Source organism: Abramis brama (assembly GCF_963993115.1).
Source record: "Abramis brama genome assembly, chromosome: 11".
In the NCBI taxonomy this organism is placed as follows: Eukaryota; Metazoa; Chordata; class Actinopteri; order Cypriniformes; family Leuciscidae; genus Abramis; species Abramis brama.
This window is the reverse complement of record NC_139973.1, coordinates 3,002,249-3,026,002: the sequence shown is the minus strand read 5'-3', so window position 1 is coordinate 3,026,002 and position 23,754 is coordinate 3,002,249. Positions and strand designations below refer to the sequence as shown.

Sequence of the window (23,754 nt, the reverse complement as noted above, 5' to 3'; positions counted from 1 at the left end):
TTTTTTAAATATTTGGACTGGAAACAAGACCAAAATACTAAGTAAGAAACGCATTTTTTGCAGTGTGACTTTTGACTGCAGACTTTAATATCTTGGCAAATCTACTGTCTCTTCTGTAAGGATTATATATAATTTGATCAGCTAAATATCATTACACCACACTACAGATTTATGTAGTTACAAATACAAAATACAAAATACAAGATACAAAACATAAAAATGTTGCTTATAAATTTTATTTTGGTAAAAAGTTTGGTTTTAAATTAATTTTACTGTTGTTTTTGGCTTGTTCATTAGTAGTGCTATAAGGCACTGTTTATCTTTTTATATTTAATTTAATTTAAGTTTTTTTTTATGCTTAAAACATTATTTTTGTACGGAATAGTGTCATAGCATATTGGGGTTGAACAGAAAGAATTTTGTATTTTCTCAGAAAATGCATTAAGTGTTTTATAAAAAGGCAGTATATACACATGCATCTTGTTATTGTACTTCTGTCTCTTTCTCTCTCTCTCAGTTCCAGACCGCCAGCTCCTGATGATCTTCCTCATGTGAGCTACTCTCAACTCTGCAAATTTATTGACAGCCTTTAAAAATATTTACCCGTACACTTCCTCTTCCCAAAGGGCGCCTGGCCCATAATCCTCCTGCCCCTTTATTAGATCATTTGTCAAACCCTAGAGCTCTTTACTTGTCTTCTCTTTCTCTCTGGCCCCTCCTTCCCATCCCTCTCCTGTCTTCTGAGAGAGTTGTTGTGTAATGGCCGTTGGTGGTTTAACTCCTTGTCTCCTTCTCCTTTTTAAAAGAAAAATGTACAGCTGATTAGCCTGTGCTGTAAAGACAGAGCCTGTCCTGAGAGGAAAGCACAGGAACATGTATGCAAGACTAGACGCTAATTTTATGAGAAACACATGGAAAGACAGAAAGATTGCTGCAAACATTATGAATATTGGAGAAAACCTGAGACTCTGTTTCAAAACTATAGTGAGTTGCCTACTAGACGACATCATAGACATGCTCTTAATGCAAAAACTTATGCTGCCTTAAATAAGTAACTTTGTTTTGGCCAAAAATAAAACAAGAAACATATATATATATATAAAAGTTTCTCAGGGGAACACAAAACTTTAGCAAACGGGTGCAAAGGCATCAAAACATATTTCCCCCCACCCCCCCGATCATATATTTTTTCCATCACCATGTCCCTTTAGCGGCCCCGTACAAAAACACTGAGTACGATTTTTTTTTTTTTTTTTTTTGCAGTGAAAATGCAAAGCTCAAGATGACACAAAGGCCAAAAACTATGGTTTTACAGACGTGCATGCATCTCAGATGGACGTGAACATGTGTTTGAGCACCTATTAGGACAGTTTACTACATTTTAAAACAGAACGACAGTTTCATTTGTTCAAGACACCATAATAAACACAGCAAAGTTGTGCATACGTGAGAGCTAAACCACACCAGATTCACAGACAAGCGTCTTCCCCAACGACTAGCGTAAAATGGCATCCATGTTCATCCATTTGGCAAACACACACATGCAGATTCCCAATGTGGAGAATTTCCCTCTCGGTCTGAGTGGTGAATGTGGAAAAGCAAAGTACTCCTCATTGATATGCAGAAGCATGCGCTCAGACAGGGAGTGTGTTATTATTGGGGTGCGCGGAGAGGAGGTCTGGCACGGCTCTGCGCATGTCTGCCAAGCTCTCAAACACACACACACACACACACACACTCGCCCCAGCCACAGGTATGTCCCGGGCCCGGTGGGTAACCTCTGCCTGGCCAAGGAGCTGTCAGAAACCCTCTCCTCTCCCATCAGCCTAACCGGAGTGGAAAAGGCCTGAGCAGCCGGTGAGGAGTTGGGGGTTGCTCAACGATGCACTTTCAGACGTATGGGTTTCCCTCTGTACTCGAGGCTTCAGGCGTTCTTTATTAACCAATTACGGATATTCCACTGCAGTGGAAACAACAACTTTATCCTGATGAGGGAAAACTGGTGCGAGCGTGCATCATCCGTATGGGTATAATATTCGCTGGAATACTCTGTGGTGGGCCTTCCCGTTTTGGTGATCCTAAACAATCTGGAAAATTTCAACCACTGGACTACGTTACCCACAATGCACCACAAAGACCCAGCAGATGGTGAAGTGATGCATTGAAAGCACGCAATCTAATTCAGACGAAGGACATTTTGACTTAGATAATAGGAGTTTGTCACGAGTTGTATTTCCTAACTTTGCAGAAGTGAGTTTTGAGGGTAACTCAGGAGACACAGGAGAAGAAAAACGAGGGTGGAGTGATGATCGACGTGTTTTAGCTATAGGTCCACAGTTTCCCCCCCAAACCTTGTCTTGAAAACTTGGACAAATGTGTGGCATTGTCTTTGTAATTGCATATTTCGTTATCGTTCTTATTGTTATGATTTTCAAGACACTACAGGCAAAATTATAGTTTTTTCATGCACTGGTCAATTTTGAGATTTTGGGATATTTTGCTTCCATATAACTTGACATATATAACATATATATAATTCAGACTAGTGGAAAGAAAACATCCAAAGTAAAAATGTAAGTGTTTATTTTATCTATTAGATATCTCTCTATAAAATCCTTTAAATCTAATACGTCAACAAAATGAAACAATCCAATGTTCATATTTCTGTTCTGGAAATGTATACAAGTGTGTGGCTCATTTGCATATTTAAACATAGCATTTCAGAATACTCGTAATACAAAACAATTGTCTTAATGTAATTTATCAACTGGGGAAGTATATATCTATTAGTTAAAATACTTGTCTTGCTTTAATGCTGTGTGGGTTTTTAAAAACCTGTTTGAGTTATTAAAAGAATGAATGATATGCAATCCGATTATTGAAAAACTCACCAGCACAAGTTACTAACATTTGTTAAAGTTACTACAGTATATGTGGTTACATGGTGGTAGATGTTATAATATGACAGTATTCAACACAACACAAACTGATAAACCTTGAATGCATTGCAAACTGCTGTAAAGTGGTTGTTAATAAAGTGACTACTAATATAATACAGTCTTTTGCTCTGATTGGTTGCTTACTGGCCAAAGTGAAGAGTCTTTGTGATATTCTAGCAAGTATTTATTGTAAGTCTGTGGGGGTTTTGTCCATTTTTAAGTCATAAACATTAGCAAGAACTACTAATTATTATAAATGATTCATAGGAAATTAAGTCAGTATTGGCCCTGTACTAATGAGCTCTTTCTGGAGCGAATTATAATGACTGTTATTTAATGACCTCCTTAAAAATCCACAAATATTTGCCGTAATAACTGACAAATTGGCTCTATCCCTCCTTTATCCAGGTGCATCCAGAGGAAATAAGGCGCAGAAAGCCTCTCGTTTTCAAAGTGTCTGCCGTGAAATGCACATGGCCCTCGATATTTTGATGGACTACTTCTTGAAACCTAATCAAGATACGCTTCCCCCTCCCTGAACGCACTATGAGGCTTATTATTTTAACCCCGAATGCGCTGCATGATGTCTATACAGTTTCTGCCGGCCAAGATTTCTTCGGTATGCTACGCTTCCTGCTAAAGCATGAAAGAAAAAAAAAAAAAATCAACATTCCTCTGGGTTTCACAATTTGGCCTGCAGAAGACCGGTCGAGTTGGGATGGGACATGGCCAGTCCAAACACTGGGATGCCTGACCAATTAGACATGCTACATGCATTTGATTCAGTGCCCTGTGAACCCTGATGTGTTCAATTAAACACGCTTCATCTCCACGCGCCCGTTCAACTTGATTACACCTCGGCTGAAGCTAAACGTCTCAATCGCTCCGAGATTCTCTTGAAACACATTTTACTTGATGTGGTTTCACATGAGGGTTTGACGTAGTCACAGCATTTTAAAATAAATATAAAACACAGTTCTGATCTTTTACTTCCATCATTTGACATATTTCTTAAACAGTGAGACAGTAGCTTGAACTTGATTTGATCTAGTTAACTTTTTTAGCACCTGCTGGTAAATTACCATTGTGCACAAAGAGCTTATTTCTCTATTGACAAGCATTTAGCCCTGTATTTTGATTATTTTATTTTTTTTTTAATTAGAATTTGCATCAATGTCTTTATATTGAAGTTTCAAAACTGACCATTTTTGATGACTTGACGACATTTTTTGACGATGTTTTTCTGCAACGAGTGATCAGTCACAACACATTTTTCTCAAAAAATCTCAAAAGAAGTCTCTTCTGCTCACCACAGCTGCAATTATTTGATAAAAAAAATACAGTAATATTGTGAAATATCTAAATATCTAAAAGAGCTGTTTTCTACGTGATTATATTTCAAAATATTATTGATTTTCTGTGATCAAAGTTGAATTTTCAGCATCGTTACTCAAGTCTTCAGTGTCACATGATCCTTCAGAAATCATTCTAATGATATTCTAATATATTTCTGATTATGATCAATGTTGAAAAGAGTTGTGCTGCTTCATATATTTGTGGAAACTATGATCCATTTTATTTTTTCAGGATTCTTTGATGAATAGAAAGTTCAAAAGAACATAATTTATTTGAAATATAAATCTTTTGTAACGTCATAACTTTTGATGCATCTTTGATGAATACAGTTTTGCTATTGTTGTTGTTGTTGTTTTGAAATACCTTTGGAATCACGTGCACAATAAAACCAGGAACATGCATAAGAAAGCGCATGAGGTCAGTTTTGATTTCATGTTGACTTCAAGCTAAACTCAATTTGAAGGGTAAATGTAGTGGCAATTAAATTCAGATAAATGGCTGTACTTCTAAGAGCGCGCTCAGACGTGAGTCTAAGGGAGTGAATTTGTTTATTACAGCTTGAGAGCGCAAGAAAACGCATATGGATCCGCACCACTGTGTTGAAAGACACTTTAAAGTATTTGAAAGAGTGTACTAACAGATTAGAGCACTCCTTGATCTAATGAAAATCCATATTGCAAAACATTTAGCCATGAGAGAGGCATACATAATCTAATAAGACACATAACGCAATTTCTGAATTACTGGTAGAGCAAATAGATAATGGAGATGAACTATATGGGCTTTATTTGATAAAGTCAAACTAAATGAAAAATTACCCATAAATATTCTCATATTCATTATTAATATATCTCATATTATAAAAAAATAAACACACATTCTCATTAACACCGACTTAACCTTATTCATGTTTTACACCATGCACTGTAATAAATTATATAGCCACAGTCGTACCTTACATACCGCTGCACAAACTAATGGTCACTCTGATGTGCACGTCAATGTTAAACCAATCAGTCGTTCCTGAAGGCACAGGAAATAGACTTTATTAGCACTCACCTCCTCTCCTAAGACAACTTTTAGCTCTCATCTACACAATTAGACTAAGTGGCCTGTCACTGACCATTTCGATTCATATTCATTGTCCACACAGCGCCAGAATTGCCATGAAAACACTGCAACATGGATGGGTCTGGTCGTACACGCATGTGACCTCAGATTAAGAGTCGGTCAAGCCATTGCTAAAAGACATCAGTTAGCTGAAGAGCCAAAACAGGGCGACTTAACATGCATTAAACACATTTGCAAGCTTGTTGCAACACCTTTTTCTTACTGTGGCAGTAGAGTGATGGTGTGAAAACACTATGGAACTCTATTATATACTCATTTTAGCATAGTAGCATACATAAAACACAATGGTACAGAGGATAAAATACAAAAAAGTAGTCTAATAGTTATGCTACTTTTTTGTTCCTCTGTTGTAGTGAATTTCAAGGTAAGCCTATACTATCAAAATACAATGATAACATCACTGACTGCAAGTAGATTTGGCCGTGTACTGTTTTTGTACCTTGGAAGTACCTTGGAGAGCCATGTAAGAACCATAACAGAAAATTTCATTACAAATAACCATAGTAGCCAGGTTGAACTTTAGTATTTTTGTTAGTGTTTTGTGCAGAATCAAGAACTGGAGCTCTGAAGAACAATATTCCAGCACACGTCGCCTACGTCTCCAATATGTCTTTTAAAGAGTGGTTCATCTGGAAATATCTGATAAACATCTTTTAAAAAGCAGTTTTACATACATTCTAAATCATAAACATCTTCAAAACATCTTCCAAATGTCTATATAACATCTGACAGGAAACATCTTTGAGACGTATTGCAGATGAGCAAACACTAAAAAATACATCTTCTAGATGAAAAAAATAGACGTCTCTGCGGTGTATGTGTGCTATCAGTGTATTAGGCCTATTCTTTAGCTCATGAGTAATTTAACTCTTTGTTTTTTATCCCAGTTGCACAAGGATATGAAACCTATTTTTATTCTATATGCCATTATCAACTGCATGACATTATATTAAAGGCAATGATCATATTTCAATTCAAACCAGTCAATTGTTTCTGAACTCAAAGATCGCTTTCGTCATTTCCTTTCCCGCCATGTGATTTGATCTCGACCCTCTAGCGCCATCAAGTGGTGTGTGTTTAGAATAACGTGTAACTGAAGTGCACTTTTTAAACCGCCCTCTAGGCGGCGGTATCTGAAAAACAAACGGAAACTCACAGCTGACGCTCCTCACTGAAGCTCCTCGGTTGTTTACAGTTACTCTTTTAGCTTCAGCCATAGAGTTCTCTCAGTAAAACCGATTAAAGCGTATTTTCAACATGGGTTGCGACGGCGGAACCATTCCCAAAAGACACGAACTAGTTAAAGGACCGAAAAAGGTTGAAAAGGTAAAAAACTTGGTTTAAACGCTTAATTATTCGTCAATAAACCTCATGATATTAGCATGTAGCTTTGTAGCACGACTTGCTTATAGCTAGTGAGTTGACTTTAAACTTTTATATTTTCTTAAGCTTCTGTAGAATTTATAACTTGCATACAAACAAACATACTATACATACATGCTGTAGTATTTTGAAATACACAATAATACTACCGTATAATTTTTGTAAGTGATGTTTATATTATGGTAACGTTATATGGCTGTCAGTATCATGACATTAGTATTGCCATAGTACAATGGCATTAAATACCTTGATTTATGAGTATGGAAACGAAACAGCACCGTCATAAATATTAAAATACTTAACTATGATGTTATTTATTTGCATTTATAAACCCTTACAAAGTTACAGATACTGAACAACATGCCAATAAATACAATGAGGTTCACAAATGTAACATTTTACACAAAAATAGATTCACACAAATAAAATATTATATTTAATGTTAAATATTGAAGTATAATATTATCTGTACCATTTTACTATGTTTCATGTCAACATAAGTTAATGCTTTTGACTAACAATGAGCAATATATTTTTACAGCATATATACACATTCGTTAATGTTACTTAATGTAAATGTTCATGTTAGTTTGTAATACAACCATTGATCTTAAAAATGCATTAGGCTAGTACATGTTGAGATTAACATGAACTAAGATTAATAAGTGCTGTATGTTAGTTCATGTGAAGTGTTACCAAATTATATAACTTTGTATAACATTTGGAATTGAATACTTGTAAACGTGATTCGTTTTTTTTTTTAGCTCACAAACTTCACAACATTAATTTAAAGAGTCTGTATTAAGGCTTTTTGTGAGTGTCGTTAACATTTGTAAATCTCATTCTGAATTATGTTGTTAGTGTCATTTTATTTAGGGCCCCTCATAAATCAGACATCTTTAATTTCTAGTAGTGTTATGGCTAATAAATCCGAACTTGTGTTTTACAGGTCGATAAAAATGCAGAACTCGCTGCCAAATGGAAATACTGTGCATTGAGTCAGGAGAAGCTGAAGCGGCCTATAGTCGCCTGTGAGCTGGGCAGGTACCGATCCATTTATCTTCACGGTTTACTTGTGTTTGTGCTTAAAGGGATACTTCTCTGATTAGCATTACGCTTTGTATCGGTAGAAACCCGGTAGTATTATGGAATGACCGTGCTTCCCTCCCTCATGTCCCTCTGAGACGAGAGATTTCTGTATTGTGTGTCTGGAAAAAAAACCCAGATGACACAAAAGTCGTCATTTAGCTCATCAGAGGCTTTTTTGTCCAGAGGCGAGAGACTCCAGCCAGTAGGAGGAGCTCGTCCCGCATGTCTTCAACCGCCCAATGGGGGTATCTCACGATAAAACGCAGTTTTTTCAGTTTCTAGTCGACTATTAGCCTAGTTGTGTCATTTCTTCCGACACTGCCTTCTGTAACCGGGAGGCGTGGCTTGGGCGTGGCCTCGTAAGGCAGCGAAGCAAGTGCATTCTGGGAGATGTTGTCTTTCATCCACATGAGCCAAAAACACATTCTCAGGGCTTTTCTCAGTCTAGAAGGCACCAACTTCTAAAATAATTTCACATTTCTACTACATAAATGACCCAATTTAAATACACATTCATCTTTCCAGCGGTGAAATATGCCTTTAAAGGGGTGGTTCAGGATTTTGGACATCGGACCTCATTTCCAAGTTAGCCTGGGTGTTATTTATCAGTAGAGACCGTTTTCAACATTTTTCATCCAGTCCTTCAAGTTGCATAGTTCGCCGGTGCTAGGCTAGCGTGAGTCAACGGTATCTGCTAGCCTGCCATTAAAAACAGTTTTACCCACTCCACAGTACACCAAAAGCAAATAAATTATAACGCCAGACTATCGATGTAAATGTCTGTTGAGAGAATAATGTCAGAAATCAAACTACCCTTTCATCGGATTGCAATAGTTATACTTTGTTCCAGAGGTGGACGAAGTACACAACTTCCTTACTTGAGTGAAAGTATAGATACTACTGGTAAAATATTACTCCGTTACAAGTAAAAGTTGTAAAGACCTATTTTTACTTAAGTAAAAGTACAGAAGTACTTGATTTTAAAAGTACTTAAGTATCAAAAGTAAAAAGTAAATATCAATGCATTGTTTTGTTGCATTGTTGTATGCAAGTAGGCTACCGTATGCCTCTGAATCTATGCCTGCATACCTAACCTCATTTGATCAATATCAAATTTATTTCTAGATCACAGTTCCAGTAGTGGGATTGAATGTGAGATTGAATAAGTGCACTCAATAACGTCCACAATGGTTTCGGACACCCAAATGGCTGTTCCCTCAAATATTGCCCTATTTAAAGTTTTTTGGCTTTTAGTATGAATATGTTAGCTTTACTGTTATCTATAAGCAAGGGTGCTCCAAAAAAGTGACAAAATTCGCATTTAGAAAACCAAACCCAACGTTGAAAATGAAAATCAGGTTTATGTCAGAATCCAATGTCAGATTGACGTTGATCTCCAACATTGGACAGACGTTGTATTGTGGTTGAAAATGAAAATCGGGTTGACGTCAGAAACCAACATCAGTCGGGTTCTGACGTCAACCCGACTTTTATTTTCAAACAATATCCAACGTCAACCTGACTTTCATTTCCAACCACAATGCAACCCCTGCAACCAAAATCATGCCCTGACTGATGTTACTTTCTACTCAAGGACCTTGACAGAATTGTAGTGGAGTAAAAAGTACGATATTTATCTTTCAAATGTAGTGAAGTCAAAGTAAAAAGTTTCCAGAAAAAATAATACTCAAGTAAAGTACAGATACTCAAAAAGTGTACTTAGGCCTAAGTACAGTACTCAAGTAAATGTACTTTGTTACTGTCCACCTCTGCTTTGTTCCCTGTATTTATTAGCACAGTCTACAGCAGCGGCGGAGGGATATTAAGTTACCTAGGCAACCGAGAGAGCCGGTCCACATGACAATCACGCAAGTGTATTTATTTTTCGGCGCAGTACTACTAACCGGAGCAAAGTAAAATTCCGCTGCTGCTGAGAAACTAGTTCCTGTAAATGTAATGTGATCATTGAGATGCAAGGGTAGTTTGATTAGTGTGGGTAAAACTGTTTTTTAATGGCAGGCTAGCAGATACCGTTGACTCGCGCTAGCCTAGCACCGGCAAACTATTGAAAACTGTCTCCACTGATAAATAACACCCAGGCTAACTTGGAAATGAGGTCCGATGTCCAAAATCCTGAACCACCCCTTTAAGTACAGCCAGTTAAAGCAGTTGTTTTTCTAGTTTAAGGTTTTTGACATCATGTGGCCTCGAAAAAAATTCACTGTGCCAGTTCGATGTTCATATGTACAAGTAATACGCAGGATGAATGCATAACAGAATTATCATCCGATGGGCATTACCACAAAATAAAACCCTTCAGGCTGATACAGACCTCTGCTTCATGTCATGATTACCTTGTTGGGATTTATTTGGACCGCTAATGACATTCTACCTTACATAACCTCTGTTATAAAGATTGGCCATCATTCTTGCATACAAACCAGCCATTGTTTAAATGTGGTATCTGATATAAGAGTAACCACAGGTCAAGCCATGGATGGATCCTCACGAAAAAGCCCCACAGTTTTCAATAGGATTTAAATTTTTATTTTGAATAAGCAACCAATAAGATTTTACCATATTTAAATCCATTCTCTGCAGAATTTCATTTGACACCTAAATCAGTGTGAAATGGAGTTTTTTTTACTCTTCATTATTTACAGGCCGTGCAGAATTATTAGGCACATTGATTTTCTGATCATATTTTATTCCCAGGAACATTTTGCCAATTCCAAACAATATTAATCTTAATAACTACTATTAATTTTGTATTTAATCATTTATAAGTGATATATAATTGTTCATGAAGGCTGGAAATGAAAAATGCCTTATTTTCAGGTGTGCAGAATTATTAGGCAAGTTTTCTTTTTCAGATAAAATAAGCCAAAAAAGAGATTTAACAAAGACTGAAAAGTCAAAAATTATTAAATCCCCATGAGAAGAATGCAGTACTAATGCAATACTAGAGATTGCAGTTAAGGCATGACCATTGGACAGTGAAATCCTCATTGGGTCAGCAGGGTCAGACAAAAACAGGTGGAGAAGAAAAGACACATGTTAACTGCAAAAGAATGAAGAATTAAGGTGAAGAATTAAGTGTGAAACCATCAGGAACCCTTTAGTCTTCAGCGCCACCATTTTCCAGAACTCCAACCTACCTGGAGTCTCCAGAAGAGCAAGGTGTCAGGGTCTCAGAGACTTGGGTTAGGCAAAGAATCCTAAAAAATTACCCCCACTTAATAAGAATCACAAGCTGAAGTGTTGTGAAATACATGAAGACTGTTTTTTTATAGGCTTTATAGACAGACAGATTGAGAGTGACTCTTGAAGGACCAGCACCACATCCTCTTCTACCACTATTTGAAGAATTCATCTTCCAGAATACGTTTTAATAAGTTTTGTGAGTTTATTTTAAGTCCATCTCCTACCCTGAAGTCCGTTTTGCAGAGATGGACTAAAAATTAACTCACAAAACTTATTAAAACGTATTCTGGAAGATGAATTCTTCAAATAGTGGTAGAAGAGGATGTGGTGCTGGTCCTTCAAGAGTCACTCTCAATCTGTCTGTCTATAAAGCCTATAAAAAAACAGTCTTCATGTATTTTATTACACTTCAGCTTGTGATTCTTATTAAGTGGGGATAATTTTTTAGGATTCTTTGCCTAACCCAAGTCTCTGAGACCCTGACACCTTGCTCTTCTGGAGACTCCAGGTAGGTTGGAGTTCTGGAAAATGGTGGCGCTGAAGACTAAAGGGTTCCTGATGGTTTCACACTTAATTCTTCACCTTAATTCTTCATTCTTTTGCAGTTAACATGTGTCTTTTCTTCTCCACCTGTTTTTGTCTGACCCTGCTGACCCAATGAGGATTTCACTGTCCAATGGTCATGCCTTAACTGCAATCTCTAGTATTGCATTAGTACTGCATTCTTCTCATGGGGATTTAATAATTTTTGACTTTTCAGTCTTTGTTAAATCTCTTTTTTGGCTTATTTTATCTGTAAAAGAAAACTTGCCTAATAATTCTGCACACCTGAAAATAAGGCATTTTTCATTTCCAGCCTTCATGAACAATTATATATCACTTATAAATGATTAAATACAAAATTAATAGTAGTTATTAAGATTAATATGGTTTGGAATTGGCAAAATGTTCCTGGAAATAAAATATGATCAGAAAATCAACGTGCCTAATAATTCTGCACACACTGTAGTATGCACTTATAATATTTCTGCCAAAACACTGTTAATATAGTGTAAAGCAATTTTAAGTAAAGTATTTTTTCTCCCTCCAGACTGTATAATAAAGATGCGATCATTGAGTACTTGCTGGATAAATCAGCGGAGAGGCCGAACACTGAGGTTGTGACGCACATTCGTGGCATCAAGGTCGGTACACAGACAAATGATCAATGACAGGCTGTGAAAATAAGCTTTTCATCGGGCGATACGCCTCCACACGTGTGTTTCAGTGTTATTATAGTATCATTGATGATGAGTTTCTTTTTTAAAAACACTTTGCATAAGCCGAATAAGGTCTCATTTGTTAACATTAGTTAACTAACATGACCTTATAAAGAGTAAGATATTTTTACAGCATTTATTAACCTTTGTTAATGTTAGTTAATAAAAAAATCATATTCATGTTAGTTCACGGTGCATTACGAATGTTAACAGATAGGCCTAACTTTTGATCTTAAAAAAATAAGATTAACATTAGCTAAGATTTATAAATGCTGTAGAAGTATTTTTCATTGTTACCGGTTTTATACATATATTTTCTATTTTAATTTTGGTCACACTTTAGATTAGGGTCCAATTCTCACTATTAACTAACTATAAACTATTACTTTTGTCTGAAAGTCATAAATTACTGCTTATTAATAGTTATTAGGGTAGTTGTTAAGTGTAGGTATTTGGTAATTACTATGTGCTTGAGGCAACACATTTTTTTGCAGATTGTGCTGTTGTGAGGGATTCTGTTCAGGGGTTGAATCATTGTGGGACTGCAGAAGTCATTAAAAGTTGCGTTTTCAGTTGAATTTGGGGAAACCACTTGAAACATTTGTTGTGTTGAGCTATTTCAATTACTTTTTTTATTTTTATTTGTTCATTACGAACAGCTGAAAGTCTGTAAATTTAGCCAATAAACCTGATTTGCAATGGGGGTTGAATAATTTCGATTGCAACTGTATATACATAGAACTAGTGCTGCACGATTAATCGTATCGCAATCGCGATGTCAAGCCTACGCGATTATATGACGCAAAATGCTGCGATTTTATAAACAAATTAGCGCTGTTAACGCAATTAACACAGCATCTGTTAATTTTTGGCATCCTTTGGCTAGTGTTACATGATCCGGCTCTTATTCATGCAAATGCTTTTAAACCATTCATGCGCGATAAGACAAAAAAGAACGCGCTGTCAGTGAATGTCCTCCTGACACACACACACACACACGACCCACAGATAGACGCGCACCAGTATCGTACAGACAGGGCGCCAGTATCAAGTTCTCTTTCGCTGTAGAACGAACACACATGTATGCCAAAATGAACGCGCTGCCTGTGAATGTCCTGACTGTGACACACAGAAAGACTCGCGCTAATATAGTGCGTGCGCACAAAACAGCATCACAGAATACAGTTCTTTTTCGAGCTTGAACGAACAATAACACACACAATTATGCCAAAATATCTTTTTGTCGAGTATCTTCATAACATAAGAGTAGTCTTATGATGCACGTGAAGAGTTGTGACTCGTGAGAGAATGAAGCGCGTGTGAGATAGAGGTCTGCACGGGCTTTAAACTGAAGCCCGAACCCGGCCCGTACCCACGATCATTTAACCCGACTCGACCCGACCCGACAATTACATTTACATGTTAAGCCCGAACCCGAGGTCCACTCTATTTCTCACAGCAAATAAATACCTTTTTTGAGAGAGAGAGCCTGTGTGTCTGTGGTCTGTGTAGCCTATGCAAACATTGCACATCGAGAAGAAAGCGAAAACATTGCACATCGAGAAGAAAGCGAAAACATTGCACATCGAGAAGAAAGCGAAAACATTGCAAAGCGAGAAGAAACCGCTCTGGATGAAATGTGAATTTTAAAACAAATTAAATGAACAACAGCAATAACTTAAATAAAAGTGCTTTAAAAAAAACATTTCGTTTATATATATATATATATATATATATTAGGGCTGTCACAATGTTAGATTTTTCACACCACGGTTATTGTGGCCAAAAGATTTCACGATATCGATATATCGCGATATCTATAGAATCTATGGGGCGGGGGGGTTAGTAGTTATCATTATTTTTACATTGTTTATATAGTTTTTCTTTTTTACCCAACAAACATAAGGATACTGATAAACACAAGGCACATGAATTTTTACTTCTTGCGTACTCAATCTATGGCAAATTTTTGTGAAGGAAGACAAGCATGTGAAGTTTATCTGGTTTTAAACTGAAGCCAAACACTGTCTGAAGGTTTCCTGAAGAACTGAAAAGCTCTTAAACCTATTGCCAATAAAGTCATGCAGATAGCAGATTTGAACAAAAAAATCAAGTGCAAATACAAATACAAAAATAAGATGAGTAAAGAAAACAGGGTTCTTAATTTTAATAATCACCCTTTATTAAATATATGAACACAGAAACCCTCTGTTAACAGTTAATATCACGTTTCCCATTCCATGACTAGTAAAATAATAGCCGCGTCGCGTCTATGACAACTCGAGGTATCGCACACCGGACGCCACTTTCTCAGTTTATGGCCAGCAATATCATTATGTTTAAGGACATTATGGAATTGAGATAATGTCTGTACTATGTTATGATTATACTGTACAATTAAATACAATAGTTGCTGAGTCTGTCATCTGAACACTTTACCTCAGAGCGTCCGTTAACTGAATGCATTGAGAATATCACCTGAAAATCCGATAACATAAGCAATTTTCATTCAAGCAGCTGATTTCTGTAAATAAATGTAAAATTAAATGTATATTGCAGCACAGGGTGAAATCATTTAGGATGATTTGAGACAAATATAATGTAAATTTAATATAAAACGATGTAAATGGCGCGGCAGGATTTTGAACAAGGTCCTGAGCCGTTGCTGGGCGCCGCCGGTGTGTGTACACCATAGACTGTAAAAGGTGTACACTCATACAGAATGTGTTCTAATTTTAAATACGTGGCGCTGCGCTTCTCGTCCGGTGTGCGACCATCTTTAATGTGCTGTTTTCTTTGATGAAGTCGAAGAACTCTTTTCTTATTACTGGCGAGCTTACTTTTTTCGGTTGTGGACAGAGTGTTTCACTCTAGCTACGCGAGCGCGGACGAGCGCTGCGTCGTCTTCTTATTTGACAGGTGTTCGCGGGTGCAATACTGCCACTTGAGAGGTCAACCAGGTAATGGCGCTGTAGTATTTACGTGTCATGTTATCATAAGAGTCCTATTCATTGTAAACATTGTGGTTATTATCGCCAATACCGGTATATTGTCACACTCTAAATTAACACGATGTCGATATTTCATGCTTTGAATATCACGATTATCGTCAACACCGGTATATTGCGACACCCCTAATATATATATATATATATATATATATATATATATATATATATATATATATATATATATATATATATATATATATATATATATATATATATATACACAAACGAAATGTTTTTTTTAAGCACTTTTATTTAAAATATTATTTTAAAATATTAGCGAGAAGAAACCGCTATGCACACATTGCACATCATGCGCACGCAACTTTCTCTCTCTCGCGTGCCGGTCACCACAACACAGCAAGCAGGCAAAGCACACGCCACGCAAACTATATATAGCCTATATAGTTTTTCTTAGTTACAAACCCGAACCCGACCCGAACCCGCACATTTTTCTGGACCCGTCGGGCTCGGGTCGGGTAGCAGACCTCTAGTGTGAGATCCGCGTCTCTGACAGCAGCGGCTGGCCTTAAAGGGACAGTACACAGTAGCCACTAATTATATCTGTCGCTAAAGTTAATCAAAGAACAAAGGGAACAGAGAAAAACACTCACTGCTCTTGACTAAAGAACTTTTTTCTTTAGGCAGATTATCACTAATCTGTGTGTGCATTTATTTTCCTTGAGAACCAAGCAAGTTGACTCATGAAACCATTTGTTTATATCGCATATCGCAATCGCAATATTGACCTCTATTATTGCAATATGACATTTTCCCCAAATCGTGCAGCCCTACATAGAACCCTCATTAGCAGCCCATTGAAACAACGCTAATTCTAGAGGATTATATATATATGGTTTCTACAAGCGAAAACTGCGGATGTTATTACGTCATTGATAGCCGACAATGACATTATTTAAAACTGGAATTTCTCTGGATTTACAAATCCTTGGGAACTTTTGGGATAATTTAAATACACAACTGCATGAAATATATCACACTGTGAAAGTGAAAGAATATTTTATTACAAAAATCCTACATATTGTACCTTTAAAGTCGATTAGTCTGTTCAACCCCTATTGCATACAACATTTCTTCCACATGCTGGAAACTAGAGTTTGCTAGAGCACATAGTTATACACTTTCAGAGACAGAATTCAGAACAAAAAACTCAAAAGCGCCTTTTGTTGGTCAGGCAACATACAATAATGTTTATAATTTTCAGCAGTGTTTTATGTAATTTCAAAGGTTTTGTTGCAAAATTACACCAAAATTGTTCATTTACACCACTGCACGTGCAGGGTATGGGGAGCTTTTTAAAGGGGTGGTTGATTATGATTTGACTTTTCTAACTTTAGTTAGTGTGTAATGTTGCTGTTTGAGCATAAACAACATCTGCAAAGTTACAACACTCAAAGTTCAAAGCAAAGGAAGATATTTGCTTTTAAAGAAATTGTTTTTTAAGGACTACAACAATCGGCTGGTAGAGACTACACGACATTCCTCCAGGGTTAGTGACATCACCAACCCTACAATTTACATAAACCCCGCCCCCGGGAACGCGATTTATAGATTATCAAGACAGAATATGCTAATCAATGACTAGAAGATAGTTAACTCCACATCAGCTGCATAAATTCTTCAACTAACCATTCAGAAATGTCCTGTTGCTTCTACATGTTGTCACTTCTTCTAGAGTCTCTCCATCATTGTCTGACTCCGGGTTGAACATAAAAGGCTAAAAGTTTTGAAATTTTCAGTGCATGTCTGTGTGAGGTAAAAGGACACATGCTCTTGAAGCTCCGCCCTCTGTGCCGGGAGCAGCAGCTCATTTGCATTTAAAGGGACAGACACAAGAATGTTTTTTGCTCACCCTCAAAAAGTGACAATTTTAACATGCTATATAAAAATATCTGTGGGGTATTTATGAGCTAAAACTTCACATACACACTCTGGGGACATCAAAGACTTATTTTACATCTTGTGAAAAGGGCATTATACCACCCCTTTAATATACAGTAGGTAGGGCAAAATTAGGTGGAAATCCCCTATCAGAGATTCACAGGTTAACTATAATAATCCTGGTGTGTTTCACAGGACGTGAAGGAGCTGAATCTCACTGATAACTCTGCGTGGGAGGGCGAGAGGAGGAACATTAAAGGGGACTGTTATGAAGACATGAACCTCGCCATGTTCATCTGTCCTGTGGTGGGACTGGAAATGAATGGAAAACACAAGTAAGACCACATCCGTTCAGCTCAGTGGCTGCTGTCGACTTCAACCCAAATGCAACTGAATCTTCTTTTGATAGCAGCGATCATAATTCAGGGTTTCGACATTATGATTCGACATTCGCTTGTTCCGAGTAAAGGCGTTAAAGGGTTAGTTCACCCAAAAATGAAAATTCTGTCAGTAATTACTCACCCTCATGTTGTTCCAACCGCGTAAGACCTTCGTTCATCTTCGGAACACAAATTAAGATATTTTTGATGAAATCTGAGAGCTGATCACTTCTCCATAGGCTGCTAGGTGACCGAAACTTGCTGGCCCAGAAAAGTTATTAAAGAGATCGTTAATATAGTCCAAGTGACTACAGTGGCTCAATCTTAAGTATATCAAGCGACGAAAATACTTTTTGTGCGCACAAACAAACAAAAATAACGACTTTATTCCACTATTCATTTCCTTCTCTCTGGGCCTCTAGTTGGTTCACGTAGTGTTTTTGCGCTGCGCGTCTGTGTTACACGTCACCACGTAGGCTCACTATTGGCCGACGCTGGTCATGTGTGTGATGCGTGATGACGTGTAACACAGACGCGCTGCGCAAAAACACTACTAGGCCCAGAGAGAAGGAAATGAATAGTGGAATAAAGTCGTTATTTTTGTTTGTTTGTGCGCACAAAAAGTATTCTCGTCGCTTGATATACTTAAGATTAAGCCACTGTAGTCACTTGGACTATATTAACGATCTCTTTAATAACTTTTCTGGGCCAGCAAGTTTCGGTCACCTAGCAGCCTATGGACAAGTGATCCAGCACTCAGATTTCATCAAAAATATCTTAATTTATGTTCCGAAGATGAACGAAGGTCTTACGCGGTTGGAACAACATGAGGGTGAGTAATTACTGACAGAATTTTCATTTTTGGGTGAACTAACCCTTTAATGTCGAACCCTGTATAATGTATACTATGCATGTATGATCACCGCCTGTCTTTTTTAAAACAATCAATACTGAAAATACTTGCTTTTAACGGGCAATACCAATTGGCTGATACATCGGTGCATTCCTATTAAATATTATTAAATGTTATTGCATAAATAGAAAATACACTAAAACTTTACAATAAGTTAAATTGATTAACATTAGTTAATGCATTAGGTATCATGAAATAACACAGAACAATTTTTACAGCATTTATTAATCTTAAATAATATTAGTTTATAAATATACCAGTGTCCATTGTTAATTCATGTTCATTCATAGTGCATTAACCAGTGTTAATTTACACAACTGTTAAAAATGTATTGTTATATGTTATGTAGAAGGTTATTACATAAATGCAGTAGAAGTATTGTTAATTGTTGGATCATGATACCTGACATATTAACTAATGTTAACAAATTTAACCTTATTGTAAAGTGTTACTGAAAATATCAAAGCGAATGTCATCTAAAACTAATGCGAATAAGAACGAATGCTTTATATTAATTAGTTTATTAGTTAACATTTAATTAACATGAACTGTGAACAACAGCATTTATTAATAGTTGATGTTCATTTCAGCATTTGCTAACTCATTATTAAAATCAAAAGTTGTATCTGTTTACATAAGTCAATGCACTGTGAGCTAACATGAACAAAAAATAATAAATGCTGTAAAAAAAAATAGATTTCTCATTGTTAGATAATGTTAGCTAATGCATTAACTGATGTTAAAATATCATTTTATTGGTATAATGACAATATTGGTATAATGACCCTGTTTCTAGCTATATGTGATTTAATATTAATGTGATTAATATTTAATAACTAATGTGATTTATACTGTTACTGTGATATTACCGTTAGGCTACTTACACCATTATAGAAGATTTTGGTCTTACTTTCGGCACCATTTTGTGCTGTTTCTTAAAAACAAAGATTACCCGGTTTGATATTTTTCTTGGTATTGATATATCTAATAACATTCATACATTCTAAAGTGCAACACAGTAAAATTGTTAAGGAACAAGTATCCTTGTGGTTATTACAAAAAAACATGGACATACAAAAAAAAAACAACTATAGATGATGGTTTAAATTTGAAGCAACTGTTTTCATTTTCTTGTTTTGACGTTTTCCTGTTTCCTTGAGATGGCTGTTATGGTTTCATCGCAGTGTGTTTCTTTCTTTGAGGTTTTTCTACCTGCAAACCTGTGGGTGTGTTTTCTCAGAACGAGCTGTCAAAGAAGTCAAGACAGAGATTTGCCACAAGGTTAGTGAAAAGCAATGCTATCATTTTCTTAAGTCTTTCGTGGTCCGTTTTAACTTTCGTCTGACAAATGCTCACAATGACAAATACAGAAAAGTAAGTCTAGAATAGTCTTCTTAGCCTTCCTAAAATTATGGTCATACTTTAGATTAGGGTCCAATTTTCACTATTAACTATGACTTTTGCCTCAATAAACTCATAATTACTGCTCATTAATAGTTAGTTAGGTAGTTGTTAGGGCTGTAACGATACACCAAACCCATGATTCGGTTCGTATGACGATTTTCACGATTTAGTAAAATGATCCTGAAAATTCAGCTTTGCATCACAGAAATAAATGATAATTTAAAGTATAATAAATTGAAAACCAATTATTTTAAATTGTAATAATATATCACAATATAAAAAAAATGTTCTGTATTTTTGATCAAATAAATGCAGGCTTGATGAGCAGAAGAAAATGTATAATTTGTCAAGTCATGGATGTTTGCTTCACAAATCTGACTTTTTCGTTTAATTTAATCTATGGTTTGTTAGATCTAGAATTCTGAAGTGAACTAAAGTAGTGCTGTGATATTACATTTATTTGAATGAATTCAAATGAATTAACAAGAGAGAAAGATATACATTAATAGTGAAGATGTGAGTTTAATTACAAAAACAGCAAAGTTATATCACCACGTCGCTGAGAAAGATAATGTAGCTTTTAGTAGCAAAGCTGTTTTATTCACAAAAATCATGGGGTAGAGGTTGAAAACCTGTTTCTATGCTCCTGAGTGTTTCTGTGTGTGTGCAATTTTTTGCCTATATATTTGGAATATGGCTCAGAGCGGATGCTAACAAATCTGACAGATCTCTGATCTGCGTCGGATGTGAGTAAAAAAATCTGATTTTTTGTGCCAGTGTAAATGCAGCCTTAGACAATAAATGACCAGTGACATATCATTCATTTCTTTACTTATGGAAATTGTGCTTATTTTTTTCAGAGCTGATGGTTTTACAGTAGATTTGAAATGTCTTGCCATTCAGTTTTTCAAAACGATTTTTCTTGGTCAAAGTCAAACATGTTCTTTTGTGTATCTGTAGAGTTTTCCATAGAGGCATTGGCTATTTGTTTACTCTTAAATGCAGCCTTTGTGAACATAAGAGGTTGTTATTATTATTATTATTATTATCAATTTTGAAAAACAGCTGCTCCACTTAATAATTTTGAGTAAACTGTTTTAACCGTGTAAACCGTTTTTGGTTACTCTTTATTTTAAGGTGTCATTGTTACAGTGTAATTATAGATTTAAGTACTGAGTAATATTAAGCAACTACATGTACTTACTATAGGGTTAGGGTAGGATTAGGATTAGGATCTGGTTGAGGGTTAATTGCATGTAATTGTACATAAATTACTGTTACTACTATGGTAAGTACATGTAACATATGTAATAAGGATACTGTGTAAAATAAAGTGTTACCCCGGTTTTTTTTTTTTTTCAGGATTTGTTGTTAAATAGACCCTAAACCCCAGTTTTTGTGTGTGCATGATTTAAGATTAATTTTATTCCTAATTTGAAATGTATGTAAATATAACATTTAATTTACCAACAAAGATATTTTTTTGTATTTCTGTCTGGGAGTGATTCATAGGGGAATTACTGTATTTTTAATATAGCATGCACTCAGTTGCTTTATGGCGTAAATATGTTAGTTTTATAACTGTGCGACACTTTCATCCACTCATCCAGTACCAGCTGTGGAAATGGATAATGATTTATTATCATAGGTGAAGATAAACTCTGTAGTTAATATGTCAGCAGCTCTGGCTATGTGCTGCTTTGTGCAGGTGATTTGTCATCTCGTAATGTGTGCACTTTCTATTGTGTGTGTGTGTTTGCATGTTTGCGGTCGGGATTGGACGGAGTTGGACCGTGGCTAATGAGTGCGACTTGTCTTTCGTTCTCAGTAGTGAATCATTAACCTCACAGTCCCCTGCCTCAGTCTAATTGTTTTCAGGCTCAGCTATCTGACGTTTCTCTGTGGCATTTGTCTCAATTAATCCAAGCATAATGGCGGAAATGGGGGGGGGGGAACTGCATCCTGAAGTCCATCTCTTCTCCAAGCCTGCAGACTGGCGTGCCTGTTGTGCTGTGCTTGGACAAACATTCACCAACATTTGAATATAGAATATCAACCCCTAATGGTTATCCATTTCCAAGCAAATATTTAACTATTCTTGGTGCTGTTAATCATAACCTGTGGTTATGTATTGTGTTACACGCATCTAGCTTGTGAGTTGACATTTTTCATTCTGTGTTTAGCATCTGACCAGAAATCACCCTGTGAAGTATGAATATTTAGTAAAGTATCAGCTAGGGCTGCTTTTGGTAAATATGAACAAAGAAGCCTGTGAAAATAGATTTGCAGTGTTAATCCTTTTGATCTTTTATTTAAAAAATCAAACCTTTCATTGAAGTAAAACAATTGAAAAAAGTAAAATCTCATTATGAAACATTCTCTAATTGGCCACAATTAATGACACCCTTTTATTCAATACTTTTTGCAACCTCCTTTTGCTAAGATAACAGATGAGAGGCCATTCCTCCGTATATAATCTCTCCAGATCCTTCAAATTCCCAAGTCCTTGTTGATCTACTTTCCTCTTCAGTTTGCTAGGGTTCAGGTCAGGGGATTGGGATAGCCATGGCAGAACCTTACATTTTTTTAGTTAAGGTTGATCAATTGACCAATTTATTAATTTTGAGGTTTGTTTTGGATCATCGTCCCAATGGAAGATCCAACCATGGCCCATTATTTCTGTTTCTATTTCAATCCATGATGTCCAGGATCTCTGGCAGAAAAATTGTTCCACAATTTCACCAATTTCTACTATGTATATCCAGCGTTATATTTAACCGTGGGAATGCGGTACTTTTTTACTCTTTGCCGAGCATTAAGACAATAGACACACTTCTTTTCCAGGCAGATTTGTAACATTTCCTGTTGATTGGAACTTCTTAATTATTTCCCCTGATGAATTTTCAATGCTTTAGCTATTTTTTTTTTTTTGGTAACACTAGTCAACTTTAGACATTCTACTAACTATAAGTAACTTTGCAGCTACATGTCAACTAACTCTCATTAGAGTATTAGTAGACTGTCTGCTTAATATTTGCTAACACTTTATCTTGTTGGTACCCCAACAGACATTCTATTGACTATAAGTAACTTGGAAACTACACGTCAACTTATTCTACTAACCCAAACCCTACCACAACCACAACCATAACCTAACAGTCTACTAATACTCTAATGAGAGTTAGTTGACATGTAGTTGAAAAGTTACTTCTAGTTAGTAGAATGTCTAAAGTGGACTATCGAAATTAAGTGTAACGATTTTCTTACAGCCATTATTTTGTCTATTTTGTGAAGCTCAACAATCTTTTTTCTGTGGTTTTACTTATTGTGATGATTGAGATAATTTGGCCTTTGTGTTTCCTTGTATACTTCTGTGAAACAGTAAGTCATGGCTAGATAATTTCATGTTCCTAGTCACCCTGATGTGCTAAAAAGTGTAGTTATGAAGAGGAAATAATGTGCCAATAATTGTGGTCAACGTGTATTAGAGAAAAACAAACAATACAGATTTTTGACAAATGTCTGACAGTGGTCGTGATGTCAATTTTAATGGCAGTATTGTGTTCCTCTGCATCGCCTAGTTTAAGTAATTTGCATTGGCTCCATGTTGTAACAGAGAATTTTCTGTCCAAGTTACTAAAGAGGCACATTTATTAAGACCACAGTGGAGATGAAAGTGCTTGATGTATACTGAAAGACAGCGCTAAAAGTATGTGGACAGTGTTGAAATAATAATTTCACAATATTTACTTCTTTAGAGATGTGTCAATTTCAAAGGAATTGTAT

General features: G+C 36.1%; 1 protein-coding gene across 1 annotated transcript in view; it reads left to right on the top strand.

Moving 5' to 3' along the window:
• The first annotated feature begins 6,561 nt into the window (after nt 1-6,561).
• Nucleotides 6,562-23,754, top strand: part of rtf2 (replication termination factor 2) — a 41,829-nt gene continuing 24,636 nt past the window's right edge. Inside the window, exons 1-5 of the mRNA XM_084128682.1 lie at nt 6,562-6,752; nt 7,759-7,853; nt 12,193-12,286; nt 17,467-17,606; nt 19,767-19,845. Coding sequence (XP_083984808.1) covers nt 6,684-6,752; nt 7,759-7,853; nt 12,193-12,286; nt 17,467-17,606; nt 19,767-19,845 — 477 coding nt within the window. The 5' untranslated portion in view covers nt 6,562-6,683. The remainder of the gene's footprint in view (nt 6,753-7,758; nt 7,854-12,192; nt 12,287-17,466; nt 17,607-19,766; nt 19,846-23,754) is intronic.